The sequence below is a fragment of the Vanessa tameamea genome, chromosome 30 (assembly GCF_037043105.1).
Source record: "Vanessa tameamea isolate UH-Manoa-2023 chromosome 30, ilVanTame1 primary haplotype, whole genome shotgun sequence".
Classification (NCBI taxonomy): domain Eukaryota; kingdom Metazoa; phylum Arthropoda; class Insecta; order Lepidoptera; family Nymphalidae; genus Vanessa; species Vanessa tameamea.
In genome coordinates this window covers 599,629-612,836 of record NC_087338.1, presented here as the reverse complement: position 1 = coordinate 612,836, position 13,208 = coordinate 599,629, and the positions used below count along the sequence as shown (strand labels likewise).

General features: G+C 31.7%; 2 protein-coding genes across 3 annotated transcripts in view; both read right to left on the bottom strand.

Annotated features, from left to right (window-relative positions):
* Positions 1–3,243: 3,243 nt before the first annotated feature.
* Positions 3,244–7,787, bottom strand: LOC113391576 (uncharacterized HIT-like protein Synpcc7942_1390). The gene is made up of 2 exons (XM_026627572.2): positions 7,360–7,787; positions 3,244–3,470 (listed from the first exon to the last, which is right to left on the bottom strand). The coding sequence occupies exons 1-2, from the start codon at positions 7,687–7,689 to the stop codon at positions 3,309–3,311; spliced, it is 492 nt and encodes a 163-aa protein (XP_026483357.2). The 5' UTR covers positions 7,690–7,787; the 3' UTR covers positions 3,244–3,308.
* Positions 7,788–10,885: 3,098 nt separating this feature from the next.
* The window catches only part of LOC113391574 (putative fatty acyl-CoA reductase CG5065), a 48,257-nt gene continuing 45,934 nt past the window's right edge, over positions 10,886–13,208 (bottom strand). For both annotated transcript variants that reach the window (XM_026627570.2, XM_064220023.1), the window contains exons 10-13: positions 12,985–13,074; positions 12,303–12,467; positions 12,040–12,138; positions 10,886–11,285 (exon numbers count right to left, since the gene is read on the bottom strand). In XM_026627570.2, coding sequence (XP_026483355.1) covers positions 11,129–11,285; positions 12,040–12,138; positions 12,303–12,467; positions 12,985–13,074 — 511 coding nt within the window. In that variant the 3' untranslated portion in view covers positions 10,886–11,128. The remainder of the gene's footprint in view (positions 11,286–12,039; positions 12,139–12,302; positions 12,468–12,984; positions 13,075–13,208) is intronic.

Here is a 13,208-nt window from a genome sequence, read left to right as displayed (position 1 = left end):
TAGTCGGCCACTTCTTTGATTACTAGTAAATACATAAATATTAAACTTTTGCATTCCAATTTTAAATTTGTGTCTCACAATTTTTAACAAATACTTTTTATAATTAGTTTATTTAAATCTACGATACACAGATAACTAAAAAGTATACGAAAAGATGACAAAAAAAAATTTAGACAATCTTTAAAATTATAAAGAATAATTTCTTTAAAAATTTGGCTTAAATTATTTTAACAACGAAATACTGTTTGAAAATTGTTTTTTTAAAAAAAAAAAGCCTTATCCGAGATAAATATCTCACTAAACAGCCAATGAAATTTTTTTAAAGATTGTCATAAATATTTGTACAGATAACATAACAATTAAATAAGACATTCTAATTAAATACCGCAGTTTTAAAGCACAGCAGGGAATCACAGTGGCTCTCTATTTTCGATTTAAGAACAACTATATTAAAAAAAAAAGTGACTAGTAATTTTGTTAACACTAATTCCGAGATTCTACATCAGATTAAAGAGATTTATAAGAAATTTATTTATTTATTGTAATTGGTATTGTCAGATTATTTACACGTCTAGATAGAGAACTACAAAATAACTAAGACAAACGCGCCAAATTTGACAACATTTGACAGCAAATTGACGCGATATCATTGGTCGAAGGCTTGATTGATCTATGATATTCACTATGGATTTACGAAAAATATAGTTTTGAACGTCGACGAAACTGTTTACGGAATTTCGGAAGTAAAATTAAAGTGGAATAAGTAACATTGTACTGTAAATAAAGATATATTAATCATAAACACTTAATAGTGCACAACATAGCTGAGTTATTAGCGAATCGCATGAAATACGTGAATCTAGGATTTGTTTATCTTTTTTCCTACTTCCATTGGAATGGGTTACAAGCCACTATTTTCTCCGTTTCGTGCTCAGCTGTGACAGTCTATCTAGACATAAATAATCAAAGTATTTGTTTGTTTATTTTTGGCATTAAAGCCACTAGTTTAAATCACCGTACTGGCTTTTCAAACTTTGGCATTACATTAATATCTTAGAATTGATTTGGCCCAATATTGCACAGAGCGTACTACATATTTTTTATTATTCTATAAATGTTCCAAATCAAATAATAATTACTTAAATTACATTTACAAATTTTCACTTACACTAAGAATTATTTAAAAAATAAAAAAAACAAAAACTCAAATGTCTATAATCTATGGCTTTTATATGACACATTTCATTGACGTTTACAATAAAAAAATAAAATACACAGCTTGCAATTGCAATGTTTAGTTAAAACACTGGATTTTAGTATATGTAATATATATATTTATTCATAAATACGTATTCAATGAGAATATAAAATGCCTAAAGGTTGTTCAATAGCGTTTCCATAGACAACTATGACCTTGAATTGGCATTATATCATTGGTCGAAATCCAAAATTATCTACCAATGGTATTAATTGTGGATAGATTTTAAAATGATTATAATATTTCCAAAGTACCGTCAGCAACTTCGTGCTGATGGTACTTTGGAAATAAAATTTGAGTTATATTATAAATAAATATATTGTTTGTTTATGTTAATTCCTTCTTCGACTGTGATAGGCACTATTTAGGCTCGGGTTCCATCACAGGACACTAATTATTGTAAAAAACAGCATTGTAAATCTGTTTATTTGAAAAGAGCAACTATGTCAGTTTCTTGCCGTTTCTTCTCGCCGGAAGCTTCTTTCCGAAACGGTGGTCGTATATAAATATCAACGATTCAAAAACGCTTCATTGTGAAGTTTACTTTAATAAATTGATTTTTATTTGATTCGAACTATTACTTGATATTATTGATAACAAATGGCAATGATATTGGCAACACTGAGTAGTGTTGCAATATACAAGCACTAAATATATTTACGTTTAAAACACACATTACGTAATCACAAATCAGATACTAAAAAAAACAAATTATTACGTTAAAGGGTTTGTATTCTTATTGACGTATGTTTTTAATTTTTTTACAGTGCTGTCAATTCAGTGATACTGAGCTGATTTGCCTGACTGGATTTTTAGATATTGAAAAAGAGTAACTACTGATTTTCTTACCGGTTCTTCTCGGTAGAATCTAGATTCCGAACCGGTGGTAGCTTTACTTAATATAGTTTGTTAAATGACGATTCAAAAGTGCTTGTAAAAGCCTACTTAAAGTATATTTTGATTTGATTTGTCAGTGTTCGTTAAATTCTGCGGTTAGGCAATAAAAATAATTCTGTTTCTTTTGAATATAACGAATACGAATTCGATACATTACAAGCGCTAGTTTTGTTCGTGAACGCAAAGGTAACAGTTTATTGCGGTTTCCAAAACGTTCATTAAAGTCAGATAACTTGGTGCGAGTCAGGGTCCCACTGATCAGATATTCTAGCACCGAACAGCAATTGTATTATAACGTTCTGGATTGAAATGTGAGTGAGCAAGTGTACGGGCACAAGGGGATTAACATCTTAGTTTGCCGAGGTTGCGAATTGGCCATGTAAGGTCCATCTGGCAGTCCACCTACCTATAATTTCGCTTCTGAATCGTCATTGGTCGACGTTAACCGATGTAACGTTTCAGTAACACGTTTTGAAATAACATAACCTTCATATTTTTACAAAACTATATTTATTATAGTTGAGAAAATAAGAAATAGTTTTGATAAAATCTTTTTTGATTAATTGTCTATCAATTTAGTGACTGAATTCTATTACTACATAGAGTTAACACTATTAGATTAAACAGACATTTCATTCGAAGGCCCACAGGGTATACGTAAACAGGGGCCTCGCACATACGTCTTTGATGTATATTTGAAATATAACAATATATAATTCCATTTTAATTTAATTTTCCATGAAACGAGAACTTTGATTATGGTAAAGAGAAACACTTGTGCATGGGTTAAAACTTTGACAAGTTAATTTGGTCTAATTAAATATATGGCAATATAAATCGTTGTGAAAAGGGGGGTTATTTGTAGGCATAGATTTTGATTCTATACTAATATTATAAATGCGAGCGAAACTCTGTCTGTTAAGCTTTTACAAAGAAGTATAAAGCAACATTGAACCCTAAGGAAGGACAAAACCTACATCTTTGTACCTAAAACCTACTCCCCCCCCCTAAATTTAATAATTTGACCTTGTACGATCTTCTAATATTAGTCAGTTAGTTTGCATTACGATTCCAATTTCAAAATTAATATCAGTACAATTACACCAAATTTACAGCCCCCTCCCCCTCTATTTTTGACACCAGTTTATTATATTTACCCCGGTGGCCACTTCAATTGTCTACCACCGAGCACATGCAAGTGTAAGTGGTAGACGCTTTGGGCTCCGTGTACTCCATTGTTCACCACCAGACGCCAGCCTTGCGGCGCACGCGCAGCGCCGAGTGACCGAGCTACCAGCATTAGGTGACCTAGGAGCTGTAAAGTTAAATATCTTCGGTTAGAATTTGGAAATCAAACTGCAGTATAATCCATACTAATATTATAAATGCCAAAGTAACTCTGTCTGTCGGTCTGGCCGTTACATTTTCACAGCCAAACCACTGAAGCAAAATTTTGAAATACATGAAGGAAGCTTGAACCCTAAGGACATCTACTTTTTAATGCCTAGCATCTGACGACTAACACTTCAAACGCGAGCAAAACTGCGGGCGACAACTAGTTTTTATGTACATATGTATATTATATTTATTCGACCCAGAGGAGCTAAGAAGGCTCAATGGGTGAAACATATATTTTTATTAGGGATCAAACCTCCATGTATCTGATGAAAATTGGCCACGTGAGCATCATCAAAAGTGAGAGGAGGCCTTAACCCAATGGTAGAGTATTTAACGTTATATTTGTATAATAATAAAATACTCTATGGCAGAATTTGAAGTTTTCTTGCTTAAATATCAACATCCGTTCAAACCTAAGACCTTGCATATATGTATGTTAACAATAAAGACGTTAATATACATATACGAAATAATATATACGAAATACTCAGCCTGTTAGTTTTTATCTGATAATTAGTTAGGTATTATAAAATTAAGGCAAGTTTAATAAAAAAACTTAGGAGATACTTTATTTTATTGTACACCACACAAAAATAAATAAATACAACATAGATTCAGCCGTAATAAAAGACTCGTACAATTTTGGCGACTATATACCTAAAAGTAAGGTTTAGTAATTTTTGAGTTAAACGCTTACAGAGACGACGGGAGGACTTTATTTTATACTATTTAGATAAACAGTGAGCGCTTGCTAACCAGGCGTTTGTACCGATCATTACAACCAGTACCTACCTAATTGAGGCGACAACAAAACCTCTCGAATTTTCTAATAAATCTCTCTGTAATACTTCGAATAAGAAATATTAAACATGATCTTACGATACTTCATTTGATTTACTGATATACTTTTTTATTATATAGGGACGGGCAAATGAGCCAACTGATAAGTGGTCACCACGGCCCATAGACAATGACGCTGCAAGAAATTTTAACCATTCCTCACATCGCCATTACGCCAACCTTGGGAACTAAGATGTTATGTCCCTTGTGCCTGTAATCACACTGGTTCACCGTTCAAATCGGAACACAATACTGAGTACTGCTGTTTAGCAGTAGAATATCTGATGAATGAACCTACCCAGGTGGGTTTGCACAAAGCCCCACCACCAATTGACACTCATATTTAATCACTACATATAACTATTTCAATGAACATTTCTTCTAATGTTTGGTGAATATGATTTCTATCAAACCGTATTACAATACAAAACGTACCATGCGTATTAAAAAAATAAACATAACATATTAAATATCGTAAAATTGTAGAAAATCAGCAAAAGCATATAATTAATATAATCAGCTATTTAATTAATTGCTGTATGAGTAAGGTTTTCGGAATCTTTAAGATAAACATCGTCGCCGCTCGACTCGCGAATACGAACGCTGTCACGCAGTTGTGAGCTTTATTTCGTTTCGATAAAACTTATATTTACATAAAACACTTATTATTGTTGACGATCGTACACGATAAGAATTAGAAATTTTAATTACCTACTTGTGTCCTTGTTTTTAATGTTATTTAAAGCACTAGCAATATACCCTAACTTTTAATAATTACCTTTTTATAATATATAATTTATGTGATCCTGTTTCGTCTCCTATATGAGGCTTTGATATAATATTTTAGTGTGAAGTCACCTTAAAGGTTCTTAGCTACATATGTTCGTAAATTAAATAATACATGAAACATTTCGTAGATCCCACGGCTGGGCTAAGGCCTGCTCTACCATTGAGGATAGGTTTTGAGGCTTATTCGACAACGCTGCTCCAATGCGTGTTGGTGGATTCAACAAACATATACATAAAACCATATAATATTTTTTATACCCGTAAAGTCCGGACGCGTATCACCATAGTTATAATATATAGTCTTTTGTAATGTATATATGTATACTTTGTATGTGGACTGTCCCACGAAGAAGCAAGTATATAAAAAAAAATTATATGAATTTTTATATAACTTTATACGTAAGCTACTGCACTTGACAATTTAAATAGTCAGTAAGTTAACCATTCCTTACAAAACCAATGCGACAAATTAGGAACTAAGATGTCATGTCCCATCTGCCTGTTACACCGGCTCACTCGCAACTCACTAGGAGTTGGAAAATGTGATGAGTACTTATCAATTCGGGCTTGTACGGAGCCCTATTACCGAGACAGTTTTCATATTTTTTATTAAATACTCGACATGTTTCAACGACGTGATTTCAACGCGACATCGAGCATTCCTAGATAAAGCCGTCAGTGAAATCGGAATGACGAATAATGTTATGAAAACGTACGATAATGGTTGCTAGAGTATATTAAAAAAAAAAAAAAAGTTTTAGTCAAAACACGTACGGACGAGAAAGTGTTTCTAAAAACGTTCAAAATACCTTTCGAAATTGATATACATATACCAAAAGTTTAGGAGTAATAAACTATTCTGGATTACAACATCCTCAATTATATCCATATATATATAATCTACTTTAATTTTACTCCCGAAATTACGACACCTTTAGCGACATTATAGATCGTTCAAGATCTCGACCAATGATGACGCATCAGGAGTTATTTGTCATGTTATGACTAAAAAAACCTACCTCGAAGTTCAAACTTGCTTCATAACAAATAACATCAATTTCGGTTCAGTGGTTTGAGTTACTTTCACATTTATAATACTAGTGTATGTATATTTAGATTAATAAATAGTAGTCATATAACTATGAATTTAATTCAAATATTATTAATAGTCGAGCTGATAACAATTTAATTAATAGGTTTTTAAAGACAAAATACACATACAATTTACATAATAGACACTTATGGCTCTATGAGATACCGTATAAAGCAGGTTGTAGGGCTTTATGCAAGTACCACCATATAGTAGGTAAGTACATCCTCCTGCCCTTATCCCAATTTTACTTGGGGTCGGCGCAGCATGTCTTCTTCTTCCATAGTTCCCTGTCAGACGTCATCACACAAGTAACATTCTTTCTAACCATATTGTCTTTCACACAATCCATCCATTGTTTCTTGGGGCGTCCCCTACCTCTATATCCATCCACATCCATATAATATTGTCGTGTTCCAGATTGAAGGGTGAATGACCCAGTGTAACTACAGGCACCCCTTTGTTACCAATGTAGATGATATCGAGAATGATTGTCATTTTTAACAGTACCAATGCTCAAACAACAATGACCTATCCTAGGTGGACCAATTCTCAGTCCGTCAACATACATGACATTAAAAAATAATGTACATAATTACAAAAGTAATTATATAACATATATACATAAGTTGAGTTTCACCACCAAACACATAGTGAAGTACATAAAATTTCAAGTGGTACCACTGTGAGGTGATGGCTTTGTATTATTAATTTAGACAATATCTAGAGACAAATTAATGTTTAATACATTTAAATGATCTTGGAATTGCATAATTACTATAAAAATAATTAGGGCTACAATTGCTTTGTGTTCATTTTGAAGGCATCTAATGAGATTGGTGTTAAATTGTCACGCAATAGTTATTTAAATTGACAATGGAATTTAATATTGTGTGTACAGATGATCTGATAACAGTTTACAAGGATTTCAAATGCCAAGCGTGTATTGTAAGAAATATGCATTTATTTGATAAAATTTTATTTGTAGACAGTTTTATCCTAGCTTTTAAACGGTATAATGAATTAAATTTAGTATTCATTGATTAAATAATAATTTTAAAGACGGTACAATATGCGTAATATTTACCTCTTTGTCACCAGTTTCCGAATCCTGTAACCGAGAAATTTTACGTTTCGGTATCACTAAGAAGTGGACGGGAGCCTGCGGAGCGATATCATTGAACGCCAAGCACAGTTCATCCTCATATATTATGTCCGCTTTAATCTCTTTCGATATTATTTTATCGAATATCGTCGGACCAGATGAATTTACATCTGCATTTTGCGCGCGTTTTACTTCATCACTGTAAGGCCGACGTACAGCGACAGCAGCACCTCTGGATATATCGTATATGTTCGTTGGATAACTTTTTTTTAATCTAAACTTAAGGGCGCGTTGAAACACTTTATTAAACATTTTTCTGTTTGAAAAACTCGATCAACAAAATTTCATCCTAGCTGCGATAACATTCGGCGCGATTTAAAAAAATATCCGCCTTTTGACAGTTTTGACATTTATCTTGACGGTTAACCGCATTCCAATGATGTTTCTTTTTCTGGCTTGGATGTAAAGTTTTTTAGTTTCTTTTTTTTTAACAAAGATTTTTTTTTTAAATTAAGAAATAATTAAATTAAGGCCTTAAATGTAAAACCTGAATAAAAATATAAATTAAAAATAGCATTTCTGCGATTAACCAGCAGTCCTGTTACCAGTGGAGGGAATAATACAAACATTTGTTCGTTTTAGCTTTTTACGCGGTGGCCCTGGCTTTTTAATTGTTTCCCTGATATGAGATATTGTGTCAACGCATGGAGCACTCCGCAGGCCCCATTGTCGTTCTCAGTAAACTAGTATCAACCCATAAGGTCACCATCATTACGTCTTTTACGACTTCCACGGGGTTTAAAAAGTGTCTCAAGTTTTTAGAAGTATCCCATGTAACTAGTGGCCTGAATGTTTAGTTAATAAAGCAATGCCTGGCACGGGGTTTTCGTACTAGCTACATTTTGTGTCACAGAATGTTATGTAAATCAGTAGTGAATCCCAAAATTTTTGTTTGGTAACTTCAGGATATCGCCATTGGGGCAATCGCCTCTTTAACCATAATTTCGACTATATTTGATTTTTAAATTTGTTATTTTAATGACGTGTCGTTTTTTTAATTAATCTTAACCGATGTAAGTATGCATAGATTTTACTATAGCATTGTGAGATATTTTAATATTTCTACTCCTTTTATCTAATATCTTGGAAGGAGTTATAGATGGCTAAGTTTTTTGGGCTCTATATGAAAATCTATGACGATGTGGCCATTTCATATCGTCATAGACTTTCTCTGTCTGTCTGTAAGGCAAAATAAATGTGTGTGTCTGCAAATGATTGTCTTTCAAGCCTTGGGTATGCGTAAGCTGGGTTTTAATATAAATAATACATTATACGTACGTAATAATAAAGATTATAATCGACATGTCTTATTAAGCAAACAGTTACAAATAGCTTTAACTATGAGGACCACGGCCTTACCCAAACTTGAGGGTGGGAGAGGGGTTTAAACTTAATAATAATTGTTAAGGCTTAAACCTTAATAACAAATAAAAATGTATAAATATAAATTTATTTATTATTTATTTATAAATAGGTTATAACCTATTACTGTGCCAAATTTCAATCAAATAATTTACTCAGTGGTAAAGCTGCAAGCCCGTCTGGGAAGATACCACACTCTCATCAGATATTCTACCCCAAAACAACAGTACTCAGTATTGTTGCTCCCTTGCTCCGGTTTGAAGGGCGAGCTTCTGCCAGTTTTGACAGCTTGAGCCAGTGTTGCTACATAAGGGAATAACGTCTTATTTCCCGAGGTTGGCGGCGCATTAGCGAGGTAAGTAATGATAAAAATTACTATGCGCTATTATCTATGGGCGGTGGTGGCCCATTTACTCGTCCGCGTACCTATATCATACAAAATCCGTTCTGCCGTTCTGGAGTGATTGAGTAACATCCATCGTAACTTTCGCATTTATAATATTAATAAGTTTAAAGGATATAAATGAAACGATTTCTTACAATTACAAAATATGTATTAAAGCTTTCGTTATATATGTATACGATAAATAATTTACAGTTATATAGTAATCATAAATAGCACGATTTACCGTATTTATACTTACAAACGTAACAGTTACTTACATTTATCTAAGGACAATATTGAGCAATCCGACTTTTAACATTAGTATTTAAAATTTTACAATAAAATATAAATAATTCTATATTTATCATTTGAAACACATTCATATAATTTTGTTTTGAGCGCAATGACAATTATATCATCATAGATTGCAGCCATTTTAAGCTGTGGCAATATTTATTAATAACGGAGTTCCCTCTTTTCTGAAAGGGAGTGTTCTCGCGCTTTTTCCACCTCTTTACTCCAAGGCAAGTTAGTGGATAAACTTGCGAAGCATACCAGATAAAAAAAATACAAGTAAAATTTAAAAACACATAAAAAATAACAGTTGGACGCCATATTTTTAAATGACTTTGAATATGTTTTCAGCTTTAATAAACTGGTTATGAATTCGCATAGCTAGTCTGGCTTTTCAAAAGTCAGTATTTTTATTGTTTATGAAATAAATAAATAAAAAAGATATCCTTAAATCTTTCCTATAAATCAATTATTGTAAATCTTTCCTGTTGTGGGACGCTAGGAAAAAAAAATAAAACTTGTATTATCAGATTGTCACAAATAAAATACATTTACATTTTCTAGATCATATCGAATAGTTAATTAATACGTTTCGTATACACTGACAGCTACTAATGTTATGTTTCGATTAATTCCTTAAAAAAAACAAAACAATTATCTATGTACTGTACATTTATAATCTGGAATACCTTATATTTTAAAATTATAATCATAATATACTTTAAATTTTATATAATGTTAATTTATATTTAATATATAGAAACAAATACACTTAATAAAGAAATTAAATCATTTTATCCGTTGCAATTAAAATTATTAAAAAATAACATTATATTTATCGCTCATTTTTTATCTATTATTTTGTGGGAATGTTTAACTAAACGTTTTGTATTTTTTTTAAATTGTTTAACTTATTCCAATCACAGAAGACGAAAAGACAAATAAATAATTATGACATTTATTTGACACAATATTAAGTATGGTATTATTCAAGATGTCGTTGAATAATAGCAGAACTATTACCAAATAGCATAGAATATAATAATCTAAGGTTCATTTATATAAACTCCTTAAATTGGAGTAGGCTATAAATATCATTTTTAATAATTTGTAAAAATATTTATGATATATTTTATTATCTGTATTAAGTTTGAAACTTAATAGCGATGTTTTAAAATAATCTCTAATATATATATATTAAAATGACTGTATTTTATAGCAAAGAGCAGTTACAATATCTTATTATTAAATACTTATACAACTTTATTTTTTTTTAATTAAAATAGAATGCACTCCTTTACAAATCTCATATTAGTGAAGTCTATTGATAAACTGATTGCTAGTCAACAATATACGCTGATTGTAGAATTACAATTAGTCACATAATATATCTACAGATTTTTTCAATATTTATTACTTAACTAAATAATTATCACCGAATAAGCTCTATCACAATTTTAAATTTTCACATAACAATGTCGAATATATTTATGATAATATTTAAAACTTACACAGATAATATTTAAAATCAATAATAAATATTTTTTATAAATAGCGAACCACTTACGAATATTGATAGTGTAGATTTACCTTATCTTTAAAAAATTACAACCATATTTTGTGTAGACTTACAACTACGTTTTGTATCGATCATGCTTCTATCACACTAGTATAGGTTGCGAATAAAAGAGACAACAATAGTCTCAGACTTCCGTATACGATTTCTCGAACTGTCTTATTTTGTAAGATTAGTCGGAAAAGCAGAATCATCACGAAGAATATCACGCCTTTGTGTAAGAGATACATTCTGAAAAAAAAACCATTATGTTGTGAAGAATATATTGTTAATAATAAAAATTGGGTTTAAATATTTATCGCTATAAGTTTTTGGTTGTTACTACAGCGTCCTCCGGCATAGACTTCACTTTAACATACATACTTCGACTACGACTTCAGGCGTAATACTCAAATATTATATACAGTAAACAAAGACAATCTTTTGTGTCTGTCATGTTTCTATGACACTAGTAAAGATTGCGTGTGACAGCAATAGTTTCAGAGTTCCATGGAATGGGACGATTTATTTTTTAAATAATTTGGTTTGACACAAGATGAATAGGATTATATTTAACAAATGCTGTCAGAATATTGTTTCAGGAATTTTCCTCTTAGATTCTAAGTGAATAATAATTTTATATATATTTTTTTAAAGATACTAAATAATTGTTAAATATTTATTGGTTGCTATCTTAATTTGAAAATATTAGCTGTTAGTTTGTTCATGGATTTCACACTAAAGTAGCACAGCTTGCTGTAATTTAGGTATGTATTTATAAGCACACAATAGCATTTTTATAAAAAAAAATTAGGCGAATTTAGTGTTTCTGTAATCATTATAATAACTCTTTTAGATTTATATTTAAAGAAAATTAAATAGCAATAGCAACACTGAACAAAGGCATTCTCATTTTGAATTTTATATTTAACCGATTAATGATTAAGATTCTATGCGTTTGTTTACATATACAGTACATTACACAAATATATAGTGTATATATTACCTATTAGCGTGTTTCCTGGCCTCTTCCATATCTTGATCTTTTTCCTTTAACAAATATTTCCTAGTACCTTTGACGAAGTTTTTGTAATGGTCATTCCAGCTGTAAAATAGTACAATTTATTAGTAATACCTTCCTTTCTCCCGGACAGAATTAATTTATCAGTTGCACAAAGATATATGATCGGCCGATGGGCTATTAAGGTGAGGCTATTATAAGCCGTTCAGCTATAAATAATAGCTGAGGTATTAAAGGCTGAAACTCACTCTATACTCCGAGGATCTAAGTTATATATTGCAGCGTCACTTGGGGTAAGTCTTGCTCGAAGTTTTTCCACATTGTCCGTCTTGAATTTCCATTCACGTAACGCGAAAAATGCAAGGACGTCGTTCATTGCCCTCAACCTTTGTTCTGCTGTTATTAAGCTTATTCTGTAACAAGTAATGATTGAGATACAGTTATCGAAGAATATTTAGTACTTTACTTGGTGTTAGTAAGTATTTTGTTTATAGTAGTCCTGTTGCATGTTTGGGTAGTTACTACTTAGTAGTGTTGTTCCGATTTCAGGGGTGAGTGAGTATGAATACACGCACAAGGAACATAACATCTTAGTTTAGTGACGCGTTGAGGGTGTAAGGGATGTTTATAGTTTTTCAGTCTCGGTGTCTATGGACCACTTACCATCAAATGGCCAATTTGATAATCTGCCAAAGTACTAGAAAACATTATTTACATTGATGATTGCGTAGATATCACGACCTATTGAAATTTCTCAACAGAAAAATTTCTTGGTCCAACCCAGGGCCTCATAAGAGCTCAAAACGGCACCGCCTGGTATGATGCCAGAAACTATATGGCCTACTTTTGTCAATACGAAGACTATAGATAGATCTGATAGATACTGCACAAAATCAGAAAAAAAGATTTAGTCAAAAATGATGGCCTTACTTCATCTTGACCCCGAGTGCCCGCATGATGTATTCAGCGATGTGGAGGGGCACCGTCTGTAAGCTGAACTCGAGGATCTTTTGAGCATATCTAGAGAAAAAATAAGATTAATAAAAAAAAAGAAAGTCAAGTTAAGGTACGGTTATCCACCATGGGTTGACTGTGTTCTATCACAAACTCCTAAGCTAGCTTACTAACTGCTTAAATATTGTATTGGGCTGTTA